The following is a 24,026-nucleotide window of genomic DNA, read 5'->3' as shown; positions in this document are numbered from 1 at the left end:
GGCCAGCCACACAGAGCACAGAGGGTATGCCTCCACTTGTGATGAACTAGCACAGGAACGACCGATGAACTAGCACAGGAACGACCGATGAACTAGCACAGGAACGACCGATGAACTAGCACAGGAACGACCGATGAACTAGCACAGGAACGACCGATGAACTAGCACAGGAACGACCGATGAACTAGCACAGGAACGACCGATGAACTAGCACAGGAACGACCGATGAACTAGCACAGGAACGACCGATGAACTAGCACAGGAACGACCGATGAACTAGCACAGGAACGACCGATGAACTAGCACAGGAACGACCGATGAACTAGCACAGGAACGACCGATGAACTAGCACAGGAACGACCGATGAACTAGCACAGGAACGACCGATGAACTAGCACAGGAACGACCGATGAACTAGCACAGGAACGACCGATGAACTAGCACAGGAACGACCGATGAACTAGCACAGGAACGACCGATGAACTAGCACAGGAACGACCGATGAACTAGCACAGGAACGACCGATGAACTAGCACAGGAACGACCGATGAACTAGCACAGGAACGACCGATGAACTAGCACAGGAACGACCGATGAACTAGCACAGGAACGACCGATGAACTAGCACAGGAACGACCGATGAACTAGCACAGGAACGACCGATGAACTAGCACAGGAACGACCGATGAACTAGCACAGGAACGACCGAAAAGTATGCTGGTTCCTTCTTGGATGAAGCGAGAAGCTCACTGCATTGCAAACAGGATTCCTGTTTCACAAAAGTTAGTCTCGGACCAGGAATCACACAAGGTGATTTTACAGGAGGGACATTTCCTCCTACATGGAGAAGAGTGTGCTTTTTTCGATCGTTTTAGTCTGACTAGACAGAAGTGACAAAAAAAAAAAAAAAACACACATTATTCCTAAACAGAACAAGCCCCTCCAATATAAAAGCAAACAGCCTCAAAGAATAAATGCCAGCCATCCAACTAAATTCCACAGAGAAGTAACCTTGGAAATGCAGCGCATAGGGAAGAAACCAGCCCTTAGGTACAAACTGGAGCCCTGGCTGGTGCCTGTGGCTCCTGCTCCCGCCACTGGTTCCACCGAGTCAATAGTTAGAGGGCACAGTGGAAATCCTTGGGCTGTTTAAATTTCCTGGTCTTTTTGCGAAGACCGAAATTGCACACCAGCTGGCGCCCACCCCTTCTTCCTGTGCTCCAGCAGCCGGAACCAGAAATTTCATGCGCCCAGCTGAAAACCACCTCATCCAGATGTGACCAGGAACACTGGAAAGCCGACACATAGCAGTCCCCAGCCTCGGCGCCGCCGAGGAAAGACCTTCAGCCAGCCAGAGCTCTCGCTGGACTTGGAGGATAGAAAATCACCTCCTCACCCATTTGGGGGCCATCCCAGTACCCCTCTATCAAAAAAAAAAAAAAAAAAAAAAAAAAAAAGCTTCAAATCTTGTCCACACCTGTAGAAAGCGTAGCTTCCACCATTGTGGAGGAAACACTACAACTGAGGCCATGGTGGAAGTGTCCTGCCTTTTAAAGATTAAGACTGCAGTATTTCCAGGGAAGTGGGTGGAGCTACACTCTTTACAGGTGCTGTCCTGAAAGATTTGGGGGAAAATGCACATGGTCAGTCTGAACTAGGCTTTAGGCCCTACTCACACTGGCATTAAAAGCAAGAGTTTGGGGCGCAGTAAAATCAGTCTGTATATGCAGTAAAGCATGCTCATTATAATCACTGTGGAACCTAAGGGGTTAATACTCTGCATTGTGTAAAAAAAGGCTGTTTGATCCCGTCTTCTCTGCCCCTCCTCTTGTTGAAATGACCACCTGATACAAACTGAGCAGGTGCATGTGACCACAGATTCAGTTTGGTGTGTATTGCTAGAGGTTTTTTTTCTCTTGGGAGGGTGCATGTGATCAGCACACGGCTAATCAGCACTGTCCAGACAGAGGGTCAGAGGTTTCACATCCTCCTGGAGCAGAAAGAAAACTCCTCCTACAAGCTTTAACCACTGCTCTGCTGAAGTCACCAGACTACTCTAACTGCTGGTGAGAAAGATATTTAGTTCATATTTACTAAAAATAACTGCATTTCCTTATTGTGTGTACTGTGGGAGACCAGATAGTGAATGCAGGGTCCTGGGAGACCAGATAGTGAATGCAGGGTCCTGGGAGACCAGATAGTGAATGCAGGGTCCTGGGAGACCAGATAGTGAATGCAGGGTCCTGGGAGACCAGATAGTGAATGCAGGGTCCTGGGAGACCAGATAGTGAATGCAGGGTCCTGGGAGACCAGATAGTGAATGCAGGGTCCTGGGAGACCAGATAGTGAATGCAGGGTCCTGGGAGACCAGATAGTGAATGCAGGGTCCTGGGAGACCAGATAGTGAATGCAGGGTCCTGGGAGACCAGATAGTGAATGCAGGGTCCTGGGAGACCAGATAGTGAATGCAGGGTCCTGGGAGACCAGATAGTGAATGCAGGGTCCTGGGAGACCAGATAGTGAATGCAGGGTCCTGGGTTTAGCATCACTTTAACCGCTTCCCAAAATTGTTCTATTCAAGGCATGCCGTGAAGATTAACTGTCAAGCCATCAAATGGCTGGTGTCATTAACTGATCACAAGTGCAACACCATGGCAATCGCATTATCAGTGGTTAAGATGGCAGATTCTTTGGTTGTGAATAGAAGGGTTTAGATACACTTTAATTGCAGTCCTATTCTAATGTGTTATTCTGAGCCAAATCTGTCACTACCTAGGCAATGTATAGGCAAATACAGGTCACAGTTGCAAGCCTGCTTCAGTATAAGGCAATCTTAAAATCGGTTACATCTTGTTGGTCAGATCCCAAAAAGGAAGCATCTTTAAACCATATAATGGTTGACTTGTTCAGACAAGAGACTAGTGGTTCCAATGAAAGGTGGAGTGGTTTACATCTTAGGCCTTGTTCACATCATACATGCACAAAAACTGATGGAAACTGATGTGTAGATTTCACTTGCAGAGACGTCAGTTTCCATGCACGCTTCAATGAGTTTTATAAACGTTGCAGATTCCTGCACAGACTACACCTTGGTGTGAAAGAACCATAAGTGTGATCCTCAGAAAAGGAATACAGCAGTGCAAAGCCACAGCAGATTTTAGTCTCATGAGAAGGTAGAACAGGCTTGCTCCTGAAAGCATAAGGATCAAACCAAAAGTGTTACTAAACCCATGACTTTGCTTTCACTATATCTGATCTCCCAAAGCACAGAGAACATAGAAATGCAATTTTATTAAATATAAAACAGACTGATTTTACAGTAACACTTTAAATGTTGTAATATCCACTTGAATGAGACTCACGATGGTCTCTCACCTAGAAGAAAAGGATTCAGAGTTTGCCTTCACTCAAAAGCTGAGGAGACTCCACTGTGGAGTCGTCGATAAGAGAAGGCAAGCCTATCAAATTTAAGTAAACCTGCTTATTTAGGGACAGAATCTAGAAGAGATAGGGGACAATTGGGATGGGTGGGGGTGCTTTTTGCAGCTTGCCCCAGACCCGAGACACAAACTCCATGATCTGCAGCACCAACCACAAGTATGCCCTGAAGGCTCCAAAGTGGTGCGTCCGAGGCGGATGTAAAAGCAGGCAGCTCAGAAAAAGGACCTGCAGGCACAAAGTTAAGACTGAATCTCTCCACACAATTCTAGATAACCAGTACCCCCTATTAGTTTTAGATTGCAACGCTTTTATAGATGGTGGTATACCCACAGGTCAGGAATATTCAGCACCATAATCTCCAATGATCATTACTGCAAATAGCATTTACTAGGCTAAGAAAGCTAATATTACTTACCCAATAAGGCCAGCCCCACAGGCCACCACACTGTCTGTGTGATCCTCATCTGAAGCGATGTGATCGATAAATGACAGAATAAACTCCACACGTGGCTGTACTAGCATCACATCAGCTTAAGAAGAGGGGGAAAAAAATAAAATAAAAGTTACATAAAAGAAACAGGTTTACTCAAAATCTAAGTCAAATCTCAAGACAAAAACCATGAAAAACAACCATTGCTCCATAAAGTGTAAAAAAAATAATTGATTTGCCTGTAAATTCCATATCTGAGTACAGTACAGAAAGCATATTCATACACCAAGGGATACAGGCATGTACCTTCATGTGACAGGCCAGTTCCTGAAAGTGGAAGTAAAGGCAAAACCCCACTCATTCTAAACCTACTCTCAACCATACTCTAAGCCTAATTTATCTAGCCCTGTATTAAAAAAAAAAAAACAAAAAAAACAAACCACACACTAATGTATATACACACACACACACACACACACACACACACACACACACGTCTAGTCTCGAGCAATGCCCTCTGTGTGCAGGAGACAACCAACAACGGCTGAAAAATGCCTAGAAAGCGACATCACCCACCCACGGTTACAATGGGGCTTGTGTTGTTGGCTGCCTCTCCTACACATTGATGCCACCAACCGCTTAACGTGGGACTGGACCGTAGCAGTCGCACAACAGGTAACTGTTTAGCGTTAGGTTTTGCCTGTATTTCCACAAGCCCTGGGTGCCATCCCTATAATCCTACCCCCTCAAAGTCCTCAATTTCATAACAAGCAATGGAGAGGAAATGGGGGAATGGAAGGAAGGGTCATCTGTTCTGTACCTCAAGATATATTTACAGGCAAGTTAAAATTCCTCTTACCTTAAATCTTACAGTACAGGAAGATTAATACACCACAGGATACCCCAAGCATTGAATAGGAAGGGTGGTAACAATGAGGCAAACAGAACTGTCAGGAGACCACACCAGAGCCTCTGCAACAACCTTGCTGCCAAAAGCTGCATAGGCAGAAGATTGGGCGTCCACCTGGTAAAACTGAAAATTAAACTGTTGCAACGCCATATCATAAATCACCTACACCATAAATTCATACCGGTGCATAAAAATTCATACAAAAATACCACAAACATGAAATTCAAAAAAAACTTTGAAATTACTAAAGTCCCATTTGGTAAAGTCTAACTAAACAAGGCTAAATGAGTAAAGAGCTATACCAAAAGTCCAAATTGGGTGCAAGACCAAGGAGAGTGGAAGACTGAGCTCCAGCCAGATGGATGGAAGCATGTAGTGTGTGCCTCACTAGCTCTGCCACTGCATACCGCCCATTCCACCATCCACATCTTAATTAAAAATAAAATTGATCTACAGCAGTTCTTACCATCATCCAGTCATATCAAAACAGCATACAAAAAAAAAGGAAGGCGAACTCATGGTGCAGTAAAAAAGGAACACGATTAATTGAAAAACAAGGCAAATACACAAAATGGAAAGCATAACAGCATATCATGTAAACCGCAACCAACACCTCGACGGCATGGTGACATCACTGCTGTAACTCTAGCCAACGCGTTTTGTCCAAAGGGACAGTCACTGGGGCAAAGGAGAGTTGGAGAAAAAAAGTATTGTCCGCTGCACTGAGAAACCGCGTCAGCAGTTACATCGGTGACATCACCAATGCCTGCCGGGGTGCTGGATGCAAATTTACAGGATATGCGGTTACACTTTCATTCTATGTTTGAAATTAACAGTCTTCCCTTTATTGTACCATGAGAGATCTGCTTCCTTTTACATGTGCTGGTTTGAGGTGAATGGATGACAGTAAGAACTGCTGTGGATCAATTAGATGTGGATGGTGGCATAGGCAGTATGCAGTGGCAGAGCTAATGAGGCACACTACGCACTCTTCCATCCATCTACTTGGAGCTCAATCTTTCACTCATCCACCTATTTTTACACCAAGCCTTGAGCAGGACAGGAGGCAATCATTCATTCAAGGATTTCACCCTACAGTGTAGCAGGACCTCCCTTAATTTGAGGTCAAATGGTCTGGTAAGCAGCTTTGAGTTGTTTGGTGGCATCTACAGTGCTATAGAACTTCCAGGATCACTTGGGTCATCTCCTTGCTCTTTACTTGCACCTTATGTGGACTTCTGATATAGCACTTTACTCATTTAGACTTGTTTCATTGGATTTTAATTTAATAATAAAACACTTTATGAAGGTTAGGTTTGTGGTGCATTTTGTATGATTTTTTTAATATAATGATTTATGATCTAGGTGATTTATGGTATGTCAGCACAACAGTTTATCCAATTTGTTTATACCAAGGGTGATGATATTGTAAGTGCATAGGACATTGGTCATTTTTTTGGTCATTTTTAAGATTGTGTAGGTTAGTGACACTTTAGCACAGAATGTCAGTTTTATATTTTATTTTTGTGAAAATGTATATACCGTATTTGCCGGCGTATAAGATGACTTTTTGACCCTTGAAAATCTTCTCAAAAGTCGGGGGTCGTCTTATACGCCGGTACACATGTTAGGGGGGCTGCGGCATTAAGTACAGGGGTTTGCAGGGGCTGATGTCTCTTACCTGGATCCAGTCCCACGACGATCCGGTCCAGGAAGCGCGGCGTCTCCTTCAGTTCGGCCACTGGATGTTCGTGCGGCTGCTCGGCTCCGACTCCTCACCGGTGATTGGCCGCCAGAACTGTAGCTCAGGAAAGGCACACAGGCGGCCAATCACCGGCGAGGGGGCGGAGCCGAGCGGCCCCGCGAAAATTGAGTGCCGGAGCAGCAGGTAAGTGTTCTGTGTAGAGGTGCTGCTGCAACCACATATGCTGGCTGCAGCAGCACCATACGAGAACAGGGTCAGCAAGTCTCAGTGGGAGGAATAGTGCCCCATCATTGGTGTCACTGATACCAACGATGGGGCACTATTCCTCCCCCCCACTGACACCAACGATGGGGCACCATTCCTCCCCCCCACTGACACCAACGATGGGGCACCATTCCACCCCTCACTGACACCAACGATGGGGCACCATTCCACCCCTCACTGACACCAACGATGGGGCACCATTCCACCCCTCACTGACACCAACGATGGGGCACCATTCCACCCCTCACTGACACCAACGATGGGGCACCATTCCACCCCTCACTGACACCAACGATGGGGCACCATTCCACCCCTCACTGACACCAACGATGGGGCACCATTCCACCCCTCACTGACACCAACGATGGGGCACCATTCCACCCCTCACTGACACCAACGATGGGGCACCATTCCACCCCTCACTGACACCAACGATGGGGCACCATTCCTCCCACTGACACCAACGATGGGGCACCATTCCTCCCACTGACACCAACGATGGGGCACCATTCCTCCCACTGACACCAACGATGGGGCACCATTCCTCCCACTGACACCAACGATGGGGCACCATTCCTCCCACTGACACCAACGATGGGGCACCATTCCTCCCACTGACACCAACGATGGGGCACCATTCCTCCCACTGACACCAACGATGGGGCACCATTCCTCCCACTGACACCAATGATGGGGCACCATTCCTCCCACTGACACCAATGATGGGGCACCATTCCTCCCACTGACACCAATGATGGGGCACCATTCCTCCCACTGACACCAATGATGGGGCACCATTCCTCCCACTGACACCAATGATGGGGCACTATTCCTCCCACTGACACCAATGAAGGGGCACTATTCCTCCCACTGATACCAATGATGGGGCACTATTCCTGCCACTGATACCAATGATGGGGCACTATTCCTGCCACTGATACCAATGATGGGGCACTATTCCTGCCACTGATACCAATGATGGGGCACTATTCCTCCCACTGACACCAATGATGGAGCACTATTCCTCCACTGATACCAATGATAGGGCACTATTCCTCCCACTGATACCAATGATGGGGCACTATTCCTCCCACTGATACCAATGATGGGGCACTATTCCTCCCACTGACACCAATGATGGGGCACTATTCCTCCCACTGACACCAATGATGGGGCACTATTCCTCCCACTGACACCAATGATGGGGCACTATTCCTCCCACTGACACCAATGATGGGGCACTATTCCTCCCACTGACATCAATGATGGGGCACTATTCCTCCCACTGGTGTGCATTGGAAGAGGGGTAGTCTTATACGGCGAGTATAGCCAAAACACTACATTTTAGCAGGAAAAGTAGGGGGGTCGTCTTATACGCCCAGTCGTCTTATACGCCGGCAAATACGGTATATTAACAGAAGACCAGGTGGCAATCTTACACAACTGGGCTACAGGTGGTGCCAAAATGCCCATGAAGGTCCCATGGATCTGGTAGAATGGGTAAGTAACGTGCAGCAGGGGCCCTCTAAGAAATCAGATTTCAAATCACGCAATGGTGGGCTTTCCTTGCAAGGGACACCCTGTTACAAAGGGGTATTCTGTCTGATTGGAGAAGTAGTCTTGATTTATATTTTAAGTCCCCTTTCACAGGGTGACTGTTTAGATCAGCAGGGACCTGTCCACTGATCAGAAAAAAAAGCAGGTGATGACAGGTCCATGTCCACTCAGGTTCTGCAGAGGGGAATGCCCAACAGGTGTGCGTCTAAAAGCTGTGTTAACATCCCAACAAGAGCAGCTCAAGCCTGTGTACTGTACCGTGAATAAGGTTTTTCTATTCTCAGAGTTCTTCAAAACTGATGACAAACATTCTAGACAACCATATGCAGGCAAGTTAAGAGCAGAAGAACACAAGACACCTCTGGCTGTACTCACGGTGCACATTCTCTTGGTCTCCTTTGAGTCCCTGGATGATTCCAGTATAGGCCTCAAGACAGCCCTCACGCAGCTCATTTAGGTAATCCACCATGTCATAATCTGTCTGATGTGGAAAAGCAATATAAACATGTGAAACAAAGTTAATCAATTTGGGTAAACATACCACAAAACACACTGCTTTGGTTTGTTATGCCTTCCATCATGAAACATTCATCTCTCCTACAGCAGATTGAGCAGACATCTGCTGGTACAAATTAACACTGCAGTGATTTCAAATGGATATGTTCTGTAGCTGGGGAACAAGGATTACACAGTGTGTAAAGATTGATGAACAACTGGCAGAGATAGGATGCCACAACATGAACATGCCTGCATATTCATATTTTCTACCCACTTAAAATCAGGGTGATTGATAATGCTGTCTATTAGTGACAGCAGGTGGAACCAAGGCTACCTTCAGGTCCAGCCATTTAGATATTTGAGCATTTCAAGCTTGGATCTTCTACAAGCTATATCAAACATGCACATAAGAATCATCTGAGGGCTGCTCTACACCTTTGGCACAAGTTTAGAAACTGCAAGGTGATTTCCAAACAGAACACTGAAAATGCCTACCTTATCCACCTGAGCCTGAGAAGCTTGCTGCAGCGTGTTCAGCACAACATCCAGGTACTTTTTAAACTCCCCTCCGATAGCCAATGCAATGTCTCCAAACACGGAAAGAATCTGTGGCTTTACAGAGCGGTGAACATTCTCATTCTGAAAGAGTCATCCGACTTTAATAATATGGTCATTGTATGAAATAAATATGCTTACAGGTCACTGTATGGGGAAAATGCAGTAATATTGAAGTCATCAACTTCTTACCCCCAGATTCTCTAGAAGCTGTTGCATAATTTCGTCACAGAATGGTAAGATGTTTGTTTGCAGAACCCGGCATAGGTCTCCTACAAGCCCAACAGCAGCCAGGCACACCTAAAAATAAAACAGCACAGCTTAGTAAAATACAAGAGCAGCTACCTGTATATACAAAAGTTTAGGATCCTACCCAATATATCACGAAGGACATCTCTAACATATACAAAGATCATATAAGAAAATCACTCACACGTCAAAATAAAGGTTAGATGGAAATCATTCAAAACTCGACAATTTTTTTTTTTTTTTAATGGACACGTGTCTACCAGAGAACTCCCAACACTTTGTGAAAAAGGAAACCTCAAAAAAAAAAAAAAAAGGGGACAGGCAATAACCTAATTTAGAATGTGAAGGAGGGGGACTGAAAACAGGTCTAACACTAGCCCTATTGGGAAGTTTAATTTCCCTTACTGTCCTGGACAGAAGTTATAAAAAAAACCTCTTTTTTTTTAAAGCTTTAAATAAAAGGGATTTTTGTACATTCTGTAAAATACTAATCTCTGAATTAATTGAAGGACATGGCTGTACTTCACAAAAGGTATTTTTCAGGCCTATGATCCTTTGATAGGGCTGGACAAAAAGGGAACCCTAGACACCTTAAAGAGTAGCCACAAAGCTCTTGAAGCTAACCTGGATATATGTAGGCCAAAGCTGTGGCACCGATCAATTTTAGATTGAACGGGGATACTTGAAGTAAGGTCATCTAATGGGAGGGAAAACCTGGATGCCCGGCATTCCAGGATACTGATGAGAGGTATCCTAAGGGGACCACCATCTCTGAACAAAGTAGCCATCACGCTCCCCCCACCATGGTGATAATCTGCCAACTGAGGGAAGAAAAGACAACCTGGCCAGCAGGCGGAGAGTGAAGTTATTAAGCAAAGAACTCTTGGTCTGGTGAAAAAGGCGAATTAACCGATCCAGTGACCCAGGAACTCTGTTCCACTTTGTCAGACTCCCTCGATGTAGAGACCTGAAATTGTGGTACACATATGTAACTGCTTCAAAAAGGATGCCACCATGAGGTCTTTGCAAAAAACAGAATGGATGCAGTCTGCAAACAAAATAACCAGAGGACATGAAGATGCAGCTGCAGTAGTGTTCCGCAGAGGAACAACCCCGACCAATGAGGTGTCCAGAATGAGTCTGAAGTACTTCAAAGAGAAAGAAATAAAAACTGACTTGCTCAGTCCATCTGAGATCCTTTAGTGTCCGACAGACTGCTTGCAGGTGTAGAGTCAACCAGATAAGGCAGAAAATGACAGAACTGGGGCTAGTAATTATTATTATTATACAGTATTTATAAAGCGCCAATAGTTCGCTCAGCGCTGTACATTACAAAGGGGAACAGAACATGTGACAGAACAATACCAATACAATGCAAAACATGAGGGGATCGAGGGCCCTGCTCTTTCGAGCTTACAATCTAGGAGGGAGGTGAGTGGCACAGGAGGAGATAGCTGTGGGGGATGGAGTGGTAGGAAGAGTGGAGGAGTAATTGGGTGAAGACTCGTGGGGACATCGCCCGTCCCAAGTGGAGGAGCGTGAACTGGTAAAGCAGCTATTCCACCGCAAACCAAAAGGAACCATTGGCAATTGCAGCAATAGGGATCTGGAGATGAGCTTCCTGGACACAGACTAAAATGCTCCGTTGATGTAAGGAAGCTTTCACAGAATACACCAACTCCATGCTAAGCCTGCAAACCTCAAGAAGTTTTAGAATTTCTCGAATTGGAGAGACATCAACCTACTTGGGAATTGCAAACTGACTAGGATAGGAGCCCTTAAACTTAAGAGGATGGAACCAGGGGTAACGCACACACCAATCCAGGAGCCTCTGAGCAGGAGAGAGTAAGTTGTCAAATCACCATGGGAAAAAAATGTATATTTTAAAACAAAAATAAGTTACCTTCAGAACCCATCTGTTTGAAAGTGGGATGGGCAGCTGGCTACAAACAGGAGATACACCATAACCTCAAGGTGGGGGGCACAATGTCATGCGGGGGCGGACCCCTCTGCAGACCATGGGCTTCCACAAACACTTTGGACCAGAGAAAAGGGGATGGAAAAAAAATAAAAAACTACTTTTCCTTGGAGATTGGCCTGAAAGAAACTTTGAAAAATACAGCTGTGTCCAACAAAAGGAGAGAGAAAAGGTTATGACTGGATTTTCACTTAAATCTGAGTTCTGCTCAAGTGAAAACTTAAACCTCAACTCTAAGCAAACCACTTCAGGCTCAGTTCACACTGCTGCAACATAGGATCAGACATGAGACCGTGACATGTGAAATTCAATGTTTCCTTATGAGAGCCGTCTTAACTGATACTTTAGAAAAAGTTCATGCAATACTCTGGTCCGACCTGGGTATGATTTTACCTCCTAGACTGTCTAAAGTCGCAACAAAGTTAAAAGGAAGTAGCAGGGCAAAGTCGTATGACTTGGCCGTCGCAGTTGTGTGAACCGGGCCTTATGCAGAGAGGAATTGTATATATAGAAGCAGTTTCAATTACAAAAATATGTGATCTGTCCAACCAGTTTGAAGATTTAAAAACGCTATACCAGGCTGCTGACTCCACTTTGACATAAGCTGTATTACGTAACCACAGTGAAGCACAGTCCGGTTACTGTACAATGAAGGAAAAAACAAATGAAGTCCTCTCCTCTTGTCAAATGTGCATAAAAGCACACCTAAGACCCATGGGTTGCCTCCTCACCTGTATGGCTGTAGGCCGCCTGATTTTAAAAAAAGGAAGAGTACAGAAGATACACACAAGACAAACAAAAGGAAAAGAAACTCTCACCTGATACTCTGCATAGTTCTTTAGGCCAATGGCAAGAAAAGGTTTAAATGCCTCCATGTACTTCAGAAATTCTGCTCCAAGAACTAAAGATACACAAAAAAGGTACAGTACAATTGGCACTGTTCTTTGCAAAATTAATCAAATCAAAACGTAACAGTATACCACAACTGGCATTAGGGAATCTCCCTGGCAAGAGACCACAGAATCGCAATATTAAAGTGGTATTAAAAATAAAAATAAAATGGCAGCTTATCAATTCTTAGATGTGGTGGCTGTATTTTTCCCCCCTCTCTCTCACCTAGTGAGCAAACGAGTGTTAATAAAACATCAATAATAAACATTAAAAGTGATAAACAATTCCCTCCCCCCAGATTGACAATGCTGTTGTCCAAAAGTGTCTGCTTTACCACTTCATCCAGAACACACAAACCCCAAGACAGGGATGTAACTAGTTGGAGATCCAAGTGGGGAGGGGAAGGAAAAAAAAAAACAAAAAAAAAACCCACCACACTTTTAAAGGATTGTAAGCCACATTATATTACATTGTTTTTGTATGTAAAATGCTTTAAGCAAACAACTAAAAATAATTGCACAGGATTCAAGGAATGGCAATTTGACAATTATCAGTCCAGCAGGCTGTATACAAGATTAATGCAGTTAGTTGTCCAAGAAATTCTGACATGGCCGCAGAGAAACCTGCCTTGGTCAAGTAGGCTGCCGATTGTGTGCCTGAAAGTTAGAATCAGATGCAGACTGGTGCTTCCATTATTGCCATCACTGAGGGTATTCTCCTGTGGGTTACTCACGGAGTAGGGTGCGGGAATGGAGCAAGCAAGTCCAGAAAAGGATACACAGTAGCCCAAGTGTCTGTCCTGAAGCAATCTAATGGCACAAAGGGTGGAAGGAAGGGGCAGAGTATGTTATAAGCACTGTTGGCAGACGTTAGCGGTAATAGTGAGGCCTGTGGTGTGATCCAACACCTGTCATCCACCCAAGACTAAGCTCTGAATAGTGGAATTTTTACAGCCAAGTTTGAAAGTTCAAATGCTCAAATAGTCAGACAGGAGACACTAAGTGTATAACAAGTAGTGGAAATCTTACAAACATACACTTGCTGTAGGGCAACATTAACCGTGCAATAACAGGACAACCTCCAATGTCAGCTATGTCATATGCCGCTCCAGGCAAGCTCAGACTCCACACAATCGCATCTCAGGTGCTGGCTCAACGCGATTCCACTAAAAGCAAAATTGTACCAGCAACAGGAATGCCACACCAACATGCAAAAAAAGAGCCAGAAGGATCAAGTTCTAGTCTGACATGATTCATGCTACGTACAGTGCTCTTTCAAAGAATGAACCCACTACCCATACACCATTAAATAGAAACATGAACTCCACACGATTAACCCCTTCATTGCCATTGTGTAATACAAAAAAAGAAAAAAATCTATATTAAATACACACCGACCAGCCATAACTTTATGACCACCTACCTAATACAGAGTAGGTCCCCTTTTCCCTGAACCATCAAGGCATGGATGCCACTAGACCTCTGAAGGTATTCTGTGGTATCTAGCACCAAGCAGTCAATAGCAGATCCTTTAAGTTGCGAGGTGGAGCATTGATAGATCAGTCTTTTTCCAGCATATCCCACAGATTCTCAATTGGACAACTGAGGCCAAGTCAACACCTCAAAGGCTTGTCCCTCATACCATTCTTGAACCATTTTGTGCAGCGTGGCAGGGCGCATTATCCACCTGAAAGGACACTGCCATCAAGGAATATCATTTCCTTAGTCAATAATGTTTAGGTAGGTGGAATGTGTCAAGTAACAGCCTCATGAATGAAAGGACCCAGGGATTCCCAGCAGAACATTGCCCAAGGCATCACACTGCCTCCGCCGGCTTGCCTTCTTCCTATACTGCATCCTGGAGCCATCTCTTCCCCAGGTAAACAACGCACACACCCAGCCATCCACATGTAAAAGAAAAATGTGATTAAGACCAGGCCACCTTTCCAATTCCCTATGGCCCAGTTCTGATGCTCACGTGGCAATTTTAAGTACTTTTGGCAGTGAACATGGGTTAGCACAGACAAGTCCTTCAAACACATCAGCCTATTGGATGTCTACACTCCCTATTGCGGACTGTTACTCAGCGCGGTGTTGACCCAGCTGTTCTTTATGATGTGCCTTGACTATATTGTCGTTTGTGAGTACAACACCTACTTTATGTTTTATGGTAATGCACTAGGCCTGTGTGCCCTCTGTTCTTTCCTCATTCGGTTAGCACAGGCACCCTGACCGGTCTGCAGCCACGTGGCCCCATACACCGCAAACTGCATTGCCCATTTTTTCTGCTTTCAACACATCAACTTCAGGGACCACGTTTACTTGCTGCCTATATCCCACTTCAGATGCCAATGTAACTGGATAATTCATGTTATTCAGTTAACCTGCCAGTGTTCAAGTTATAGCGGATTGAAATTTGAGATAGCAAAAGCCAGGGGGATCTGCCTCACTTGTGATGTCATCAGCCACACTGTGCATGCTTCTCCCGAGCGTCTGTGGGTACTCACCAGCCCAGCTGCAGAACCCCCGGTAAAGGGGAGGTCAGTCTTCACTGGACTTCACCCAGAGGGCCCTCGAGGGCTCCATTTCCCATCTAGGGTTCACTGCCCTGTACCTGTATAGCATGCTACCAGAAACCACCAGGCAATTAATTGTTCAGGGTTCCTAAACACAGGACAACCGCAAAACCAAAACAAACAGCGCTACTACCTTTCAAATCTGATCTAATGAGGCAAGTCCTCATGCAAGTGCCCAGCTCTCAGCATCTGCAAGAACACACATACACAAAAAAGGTGACATGCAAGTGCTACCCATGCAAGGGTGTGATTGAGGTGAAATAGCAAGGGTACAAAGTGTGCATACAGATAGCACTGATAAGGTGTGGCTTATCATACTAAGAGCAGTATATTAATGAAGATTCGCTCTAGCCCCGAGGCAGCTGAAAGAGGATTTTTTGGCAGCCTAGTCAGTTAAAGGCATAAAACAAAAAGCATCTATTGAAACACCACAACAAGCAATCAAGGTGAGGTCCAATGTTAATGTAGCTACAGTGCCTTGAAAAAAGTATTCATACCCCTTGAAATTTTCCATATTCTCATGTTACATCCAAAAATAAAATGTAAAATGTATGTTATTGGGATTTTATTGTGATAGACCAACACAAAGTAATACAATTGTGAAGTGGAAGGAAAATGATAAAATGGCTTAACTTTTTTTTACAAATAAATACCTGCAAAAAGTGTGGCATGCATTTGTATTCAGCCCCATTTACACTAATACCCCTAATTAAAATCTAGTGGAATTAATTGCCTTCAGAAGTCACCTAATTAGTAAATAGAGTCCACCTGTGTGTAATTTAATCTCAGTATAAATAAATACAGCTGTTCTGTGAAGCTTTCAGGTGGTTTGTTGGAGAACATCAGTGAACAAACAGCATCATGAAGGCCAAAAGGAACACACCAGACAGGTCAGGGATAAAGTTGGAGAAGTTTAAAGCAGGGTTAGGTTCTAAAAAAATTATCCCAAGCTTTGAACATCTCGCGGAGCACTGTTCAATACATCATCAGGAAATGGAAAGCGTATGACAACTGCAAACCTACCAAGACATGGCCGTCCACCTAAACTGACAGGCCGGGCAAGGAGAGCATTAATCAGAGAAGCAGCCAAGAGGCCCATGGTGACTCTGGAGGAGCTGCAGATATCCACAGCTCAGGTGGGAGAATCTGTCCACAGGACAACTATTAGTCATGCACTCCACAAATCTGGGCTTTATGGAAGAGTGGCAAGAAGAAAGCCATTGTTGAAATCAATACGTTTGCGAGACGCCATGTGGGAGAGGACAAACATGTGGAAGAAGGTGCTCTGGTCAGATGAGACCAAAATTGAACTTTTTGGCCTAAAAGCAAAACGCTATGTGTGGTGAAAAACTAACACTGCACATCACCCTGAACACACCATACCCACCGTGAAACATGGTGGTGGCATCATGTTGTGGGGATGCTTTTCTTCAGCAGGGACAAGGAAGCAGGTCAGAGTTGATGAGAAGATGGATGGAGCCAAATACAGGGCAATCTTAAAAGACCTGTTAGAGTCTGCAAAAGACTTGAGACTGGGGCGGAGGTTCACCTTCCAGCAGGACGACCCTAAACATACAGCCAGAGCTACAATGGAATGGTTTAGATCACAGCATATTCATGTGTTAGAATGGCCCAGTCAAAGTCCAGACCTAAATCCAATTGAATCTGTGGCAAGACCTGAAAATTGCTGTTCAGAGATGCTCTCCATCCAATCCGACAGAGCTTGAGCTATTTTGCAAAGAATGGGCAAAAACTTCCATCTCTAGATGTACAAAGCTGTTAGAGACATCCCCAAAGACTTGCAGCTGTAATTGCAGTGAAAGGTGGTTCTACAAAAGTATTGACTCCGGGAGGGCTGAATACAAAAACACACCACACTTTTCAATTGTAAAAATATTTGAAAACTATTTATCATTTTCCTTCCACTTCACAATTATGTGCCACTTTGTGTTGCTCTATCACAAAATCCTAAAAAAACAAAAACATTTACGTTTTTTGGTAACATGACAAAATGTTACAAATTCCAAGGGGTATGAATACTTTTTCAAGGCACTGTATATCTTTATATAATGGAAGGCTGACGTTCACTGGAAAAACAAAAAAAACAAAAAAAACAAAAAACAGGCCTCTCCTTCAATCTCCTTTTGGGGAAAAAAAAAAAAAAAAAAAAAAAAAAAAAAAAAAAGTGGAGTGTAACAGACTTTCTGGCATAGAGGCGGCTGATCAACATCCTCTTTGCTATTGTAGGGAGCAAAAGACTACCATGCCCAATATGCAAACCTCTAAAGCTAAGGGCACATGTGTTGATGACAGTGCTAACGATGAATAGCACATTGGTGCAGAACACAGTAACGGCCAAAGAAGTGGATGAAATCTCTCAGGGATTGACCACAGAGGGGAGAGACTTATCCATTTTATGTAGCCAGGAGGGAGTAAAATAAGCCACATGTAAAATTTGAAGAATTGTACAAGTTTGTCTCATACTGAGACTAGGGAACGAAAGGGGAAGTTGCAATCCAATCTTTATTAAAAATACACAGGGGTAATTTTTTTTTTTACCCCCTTTGTTGTGTATATTTAAGAATGAACTGCAGCTCACTGTGTTGCTGGCTCCTCTGGCATTTCCTTAAACGCAAGGTCCATTTCTGACCTGTGACATTACAGGCCATCCTCGCATTAACATTTCCCTTTTCGTCAGGTGCATGGTTTGTATACCACTGTGTGGTGACTGTTGAGAACCTGGTGGAAATCATACAGAGCACTGTACAGCAGTAACCATCACCTTCAGACACTACCTGCCTACCAAGGGCAGGCTAGTTGTAAAGCATGACCAGCAACAGCAAAGGTGGCTTTCAGTATTCATCGAAGGCAACATCATGTAAAGAAAAGCGCTGCTATAACACAGGCACTGACCAACGTCCTATCTGGAAGGTAGCCAGTCAAATCTGTTGATTTGCTCCATGCATTTTCAGCAAAAACAGCAGGCGAACATGCATCAGCCAGATAGCGTCGTGCAACTGCATCACCACCCAAGTAATACCACAGAGTGGGAAACTAGTCAAACTTAGGCCACAGTACTGGTCCTGTACAGAATTCTGCAACACAGCGCATAATAGGCCAGCCTAATCCCTGAACACTGGAACCAGTGACCAAAGAAAAAACATTACAGGCCATCTCTGTAAAGTTGATAAACAAAAACCTTTTGTATAATGTGTAGGCGAAGGGTAGGAAATGTAACTGAAGTACTGAATGCTCCATGTAAAAAACACCAAACCAAGCATACAGTTAACCAATACCCTCAAGTGATACAACCCAACACCCACATACACGTTACAAACCTCAATCATAGCTCTTACCTTCTACCAGAGTGCTCACTGCCATTAGGGCATCTTCTTGTACCCCTCCTGAACCAGCTGTACTCTGAAACATGCGTAGCAGGGAAGCCATCACTACATCAGATATCTGAAGTGCATCTTGGGGCTGCACTTTACGAAGCACATTCTGGAAGACCGTAAGAAAAAAAAAAAAAGGTACAAGGAGATGGGACAGATTAGCAAGCAAATAGCAAGGGGGGGGGGGGGGGGGGGGGGGGGGGAACAACACAAAAGCCGCTATAAAATATCATGAAATATTAAAACAAGTCATGCTGTAATGCTAGATTCTAATATTAGCAAATATGGAAGGAAGAGGAAAAAAAAATAATCTAGATCTGCACACTTAGGTCTATTACAGCGCTTAGAACATTCACATTACCCATTCATACGGTTTAGGGCCTACCCCCCCAAAGCAAATACTGAGGGTGTGTGTAAAGGCACCCATCTGAACTAGATGCCAAAAGTGGGACAGTATTTGTGGGTTAGTTCTGTGAACATGTGCCAGTTGGAGGGTGATGACATCACTGCAGTTTTCTTCCATCCCCAATTGTTACATTAAGCTGCCAGGTATGAGGAAGGGCAACCCAGTGCAAGCTTGGTATATGCTCTAATCTGAGCTTAGAAGGCTCTATCCCCACCACCATATGACACTCAAAGCCATAAAGAGGAAGAAGGAGTTTTATTCACCAACATACTCAAAAGCGCAAGTTAGTTCCCCAAGTTCAGTAGTACTCAAATGTTCAGTCAGCACAAAGACTCCCAGACTGCAGTAGGAGGGAGAAGGGTGGGGTTCCTCCAAAACAGTGGTTCTCAACCTGTGGGTCGCGACCCCTTTGGGGGTCGAATGACCCTTTCACAGGGGTCCCCTAAGACCATCAGAAAACACATTTCCGATGTGTAAATAGCAGCTACTGTGTAGAAAGCAGCTACTCTGTTAAAAGCAGCTACTGTGTTGAAAGCAGCAGTATTGGAGGTAAAACGACACTCATGAATATATAATTACTGGGTAAATAATTTTATGGTTGGGGGTCACCACAACATGAGGAACTGTATTAAAGGGTCACGGCATTAGGAAGGTTGAGAACCACTGCTCCAAAACATCAAGACCACCTGTGTTGTGGCTGCTGCATGCTCCAGCCACTGGGGGAAATCGCTAATTTGTGTCAAGAGCAGGTCCACAGGGGCGACATCCCTCGAAGAGCAACGAAGTTCAGATGTGCATCTGACAATTCAGCATCCCAAGCACACAGTTTCCTACTTCATTTGACACACATTCCAAAAAAGGGCAAGTAAGGATGGCCTGTTGCAAGCATCTTAACTGGCACACAAGACATTAGTTCTAATCACTCCAAAAGCCCACCCTAGCAATGGAAGATAGAATTGTTTGTGTGTTATCAGTTTAAAACACACTATTTGTCTACTGTGACCAAGATGAAGACCAGATCACATTTTATGGCAAATTACGGCAGAAAACCAGTTAATTCCAAGGGGTTCACATATTTCTTGCCACTAACTGAATAGCATGTGGGTGCAAAAGCAAGGTCTTTCCAGCCCAAGGCAAAAAAACAACTGGTAGGAGAGAAGTGGAACCTCAAGTTTTAAAAAGTGCTGCACACTGCCTCAATATGCTGGAAAAAAAAAAACTAACTTGGCAGTACACTGTGGACTGACTGCAAGGGAAAGCTCAAAGACTTGATAGCCTTTGTAGCATCTAATCAAAGTCTGAAAACTGAGTAATCTTGGAAAAAAACTACTGCATGAAAATAGTTCAAACCTCAACTGAAAAAAGGCACAGGACCCAACCACATCCATTGGACCAAAGGGGACTCCAGTGAGAAATTTAAAAAATGTATAGGTGGCATAAATCCAGGCTACCAACATCACTACCAAGGGGCGAACTGCAACAGTTAGGGATGAGCATGATGGGGGCTTACAGGCAAGCCCCAAGTACTCACAATCTGGGCAGCAGGTGAAAGTCAAGACCACAGGGTTGGGTGGCCAAAAAGGAAAGGCTTGAAGATTAACATTTCATGCAGTTCTTTGCAGCAAGAACAGCAGAGTGGAAAACACTAATGGGAACGATCATGGAATGCATTTGGGACATTCCACCCATGTAATCAGTGCTCTGTTCCAGATGTCAAAGTCAGGGGAAAGAGGGATGTAACGGCACCCAACAACCAATAAATTGAGGAAGCTCCCAGTGCCTGACTCGATGAAAAAACCTGCTCACTAACAAACGTCTTTAAAGACAGAGCAGGTGCAGGAGGTAATATCAGTGGCTCTGGAAAGAAAGCATTTCACAACCAGTTAATAGAACTAATCTGTGCCCAAAAGGACATATCCACTGCTCACCCCACAAAACATCCAGTCCACAAGGATGCAAGTGCTGTCCAAAAGCCAAGCTGAGGACAACTGCAGCAAAGAGCTGTGAGTCCACACATTTTAAAAACTAGATTGGTCCTTCAAGACAGCTGAAAAAAAAATCCCATAGGCAGTGTAACCCAAGGGTAAAAAAAAAAAAAAAAAAAAAAAAAAAAAAAACCACACCTTGTAAAAATGTCAAATTGAACATCAGCATGTTCAGGGTTCCATTTCAATGGCACCTAAAAACCATGAGGCGATTCTGCCCCGACTGTCACGCAAAACGTATCACCCAAAAGAAGTTTCGGTAATCATGGCAGAAATTGCCCTGCGTCTAGGTGATATTGAAATGATAGGCACCTGATCATGATGTGCAATTTGAAATTTTAACAGCGAGTTTTGAAATCGCAGCGATTGAACGGAGCCTTAGAGGGGAAGTACTTTTTCGAAGTGCAAAACATGTCAATCATGAACAATGTCTAATAAATAAGAAAAGCTGCCACAGCCTCGTTTTTTTCTGTATCGTGAATATTAAATATAGAACAAAATGGTCTAGCCTGCAGCAAAAGGGTTAAAGGAAATAGTTTCACCAACTAGGAGAAGCACTGGTTTGCTTTAAACGGCTAAAGGCTATGGTTAATAAAGTCCTAAGACAGACATGACAAAAGAGAAGGGTGGCGGCTTCAACAATTGAAATACTGATGACTCTGTCCTGGATCACACCGGTGTGACATGTGATTAACACATCACGCCTGAAGTCGCATCGAATAGATTTTTATGGCACTGTCTTAATCAGTGCGCAATTTCAAAAATAGTTCCTGCACTACTTTGATTTCACTGTGACTTGCATTGACTTCTGTAAAATGAAGACGCAAAACGCAGTGAAAATCAAAAAAAGGGTAGTTGAACTACTTTTCGGCGACATGCTTCACACAATGCAGTTTGCTGCAATTGCGGTGCCATTTATCACACAATACAGTGTTTTCAGCAGCCACACTGTTCTGCACACAAAAGAAAAAAAAAAAAAAAAAAAAAAGATTAGTCTAATTGTCGGTTAAATAAAATACTTATGTCTTCAGACAATCATAATCAACACAGTACGTTATCTGTGTGGTGCATGAACTTGTCATCTTCAGACATCCAATCTACATCAGTGGTCTCCAAACTGTGGCATGGGGGCCAGATGCAGCACTTTGCTTGCTTTTATCTGGCCCTTGGGGCTCCATTTCATCCACCGTTACCAACAATGCAGCAAATTCCTTCCACTGACATCAATGATAGGGCATTGTTTTTTTCCCCCCACTGATGGAATACTTTCTGCTCCAAATGGCCACAGTCCAGTCCCTCTAGAGGTTTGAAGGACAGTAAACTGGCCCTTTTGCAAAGTTTGGAGACCCCGGATCTACATTGATGGGAGTGAAATAGTGGACTAGACTTACCTGGAGAGTAGCACAGAGAAGAGACTGTAGATCATTGAATTGGATCCTGTCTGATGTACTCTGTATGTGGGACTAGAAGAGAGAAAAGGACGTGGAATACATAAAGACATGTTTCTGGCATTTAGCAGTTATGTCTCACACAGCAGATGTTCCCACTCCTACCTCCATCTGAAGCACTTGCTGTAGTCTCTCCATTATCACTAGTGTGGTTTTCTGAACAGCAGGGTAGCAGTCCTTGGCACTATTCTTGACAATTTCCATTAGAGCTTCGTAGGCAGCACTTCGTAGGTTGTTCTGGTGTCCATCAGGCCTGAGAAAGCAAACCAGGTTGCTCAGCTGCCACTTCCAAAACCCAATTTTGTCCTTAACTTGGTTACAGTAATAACTTTACACACAGAGGGGGTGGATTTACTAAAACGGGAGCACACAATTTGGTGCAGCTGTGAATAACCCAATCCAAAGCCTAATTAAACAAGCTGAAGTTGACCCGTTACCACACACAGGTGTACCACATTCTGCGGGCTCCAGTTTTAGCAAGTCTCCCCAAGTGAGAGCTCAGTCTTCAGAAAGTCATAATCAACACAGTGGATTCTGTGTGGTGCATGAACAAGTCATCACAAGACAATGGATTACAAAATAGAGAGTTTAAAAAGGCACCTTGAGTGTGAAATTAAATATGTGCACTTTGTCCATTATGTTTATAAGACCAACACACTAGGCAGACAGCCTACCTGTCCGTGGTCTCCAGCAGCTTCTGCACAATGACCTCAAAGGAGCTGGACAAACAGTAGGAGGCTGGTTCTTCTTGGTCATCAGTAACATCAGCAGCTTCATAAGCAGCTTCAGCCAAACTGGTGAAGGCCTTAAAACGTAAGCAAACTAATGTAATGAGCAAACAAACACAGGAATATCACATGAATGTATACTAAAGGCTGCAGGTCAAATGCTTTGGCCTCTTTACAACCAATATCTATAGACACTTACCCAGCACACGTTAGTAGCCACCCTGGGTTCAGCTCCCAGCCCCTCAATGAGGCACTGAAGTAAAGGAACGAGGTAAACATCATTGATTGCTGCCTCTGGGAGAAGCTCACATATCCGGCCAACCGTCCAGGCAGTAGTGTCCCTCACCACAACACTGTGGTCTTTCATTAGCTCTATTAGAGTGGGCATAGCCTATGAAAGATTAAGCAACACCATTACATTTTTAGTGCAACTGATGCAATAGAAGAACGATTTCCTTACATTCACCTATTTCCTGAAAATCAATACTGCGAGTAACACAAGGAGCAGAGCCAATAGTCTCTGCAAAACCTATATAGCATATTACTAATAGACTGCACCTTTCCTGAGAGAAGCAAGACAGCTCCCAGAGACAATGACCTCCTAAAGAGGTTAGGTTGCATGGTTTAAACCAGTTAGTCAATAAATTCTGAATCACAAAGCAAATCAGGCAAGTCAGGGTAAAGCCGGCAGTCATCTGCATACTTGTGCTTGGTCACCAGTTCAAACTAATGAATCCAAAAGAGAAAACATGATGCAACACTTGTAGAATGAGAAGTTAGAATTGGCAGCCAATAATGTTTTGGCTTCACACTAAATTCCATATTTTGTAATACAGTAGAGGACACAGAGTCTGTAGTCAGACCATGGGTTAGGTGCTGCTACCTTCAGGGTGACTGGAGAATGGCAAAAACTAACATTTTGACAGAAGACCAGGTGGCAGCTCTGCAGACTTGGAATGAAACCGGGCAAAGGGCTCTGCCTTTAAGGAGGCTACAACATTTTCCGGAATCCTC

General features: G+C 44.2%; 1 protein-coding gene across 1 annotated transcript in view; it reads right to left on the bottom strand.

The window, feature by feature from the left end:
• Positions 1 to 24,026, bottom strand: part of KPNB1 (karyopherin subunit beta 1) — a 56,515-nt gene that overhangs the window by 6,310 nt on the left and 26,179 nt on the right. The window contains exons 11-20 of the mRNA XM_089674316.1: positions 23,212 to 23,403; positions 22,959 to 23,089; positions 22,390 to 22,537; positions 22,228 to 22,299; positions 18,410 to 18,554; positions 12,406 to 12,488; positions 9,553 to 9,660; positions 9,301 to 9,444; positions 8,683 to 8,788; positions 3,857 to 3,971 (exon numbers count right to left, since the gene is read on the bottom strand). Of these exons, the coding sequence (XP_089530442.1) occupies positions 3,857 to 3,971; positions 8,683 to 8,788; positions 9,301 to 9,444; positions 9,553 to 9,660; positions 12,406 to 12,488; positions 18,410 to 18,554; positions 22,228 to 22,299; positions 22,390 to 22,537; positions 22,959 to 23,089; positions 23,212 to 23,403 (1,244 nt within the window). The remainder of the gene's footprint in view (positions 1 to 3,856; positions 3,972 to 8,682; positions 8,789 to 9,300; positions 9,445 to 9,552; positions 9,661 to 12,405; positions 12,489 to 18,409; positions 18,555 to 22,227; positions 22,300 to 22,389; positions 22,538 to 22,958; positions 23,090 to 23,211; positions 23,404 to 24,026) is intronic.

The sequence above is a fragment of the Staurois parvus genome, unplaced genomic scaffold, assembly GCF_062004578.1.
Source record: "Staurois parvus isolate SC_StPar_1 unplaced genomic scaffold, SC_StPar_1.0 ptg000151l, whole genome shotgun sequence".
NCBI lineage: Eukaryota > Metazoa > Chordata > Amphibia > Anura > Ranidae > Staurois > Staurois parvus.
This window is presented reverse-complemented; position numbering and strand designations above follow the sequence as displayed.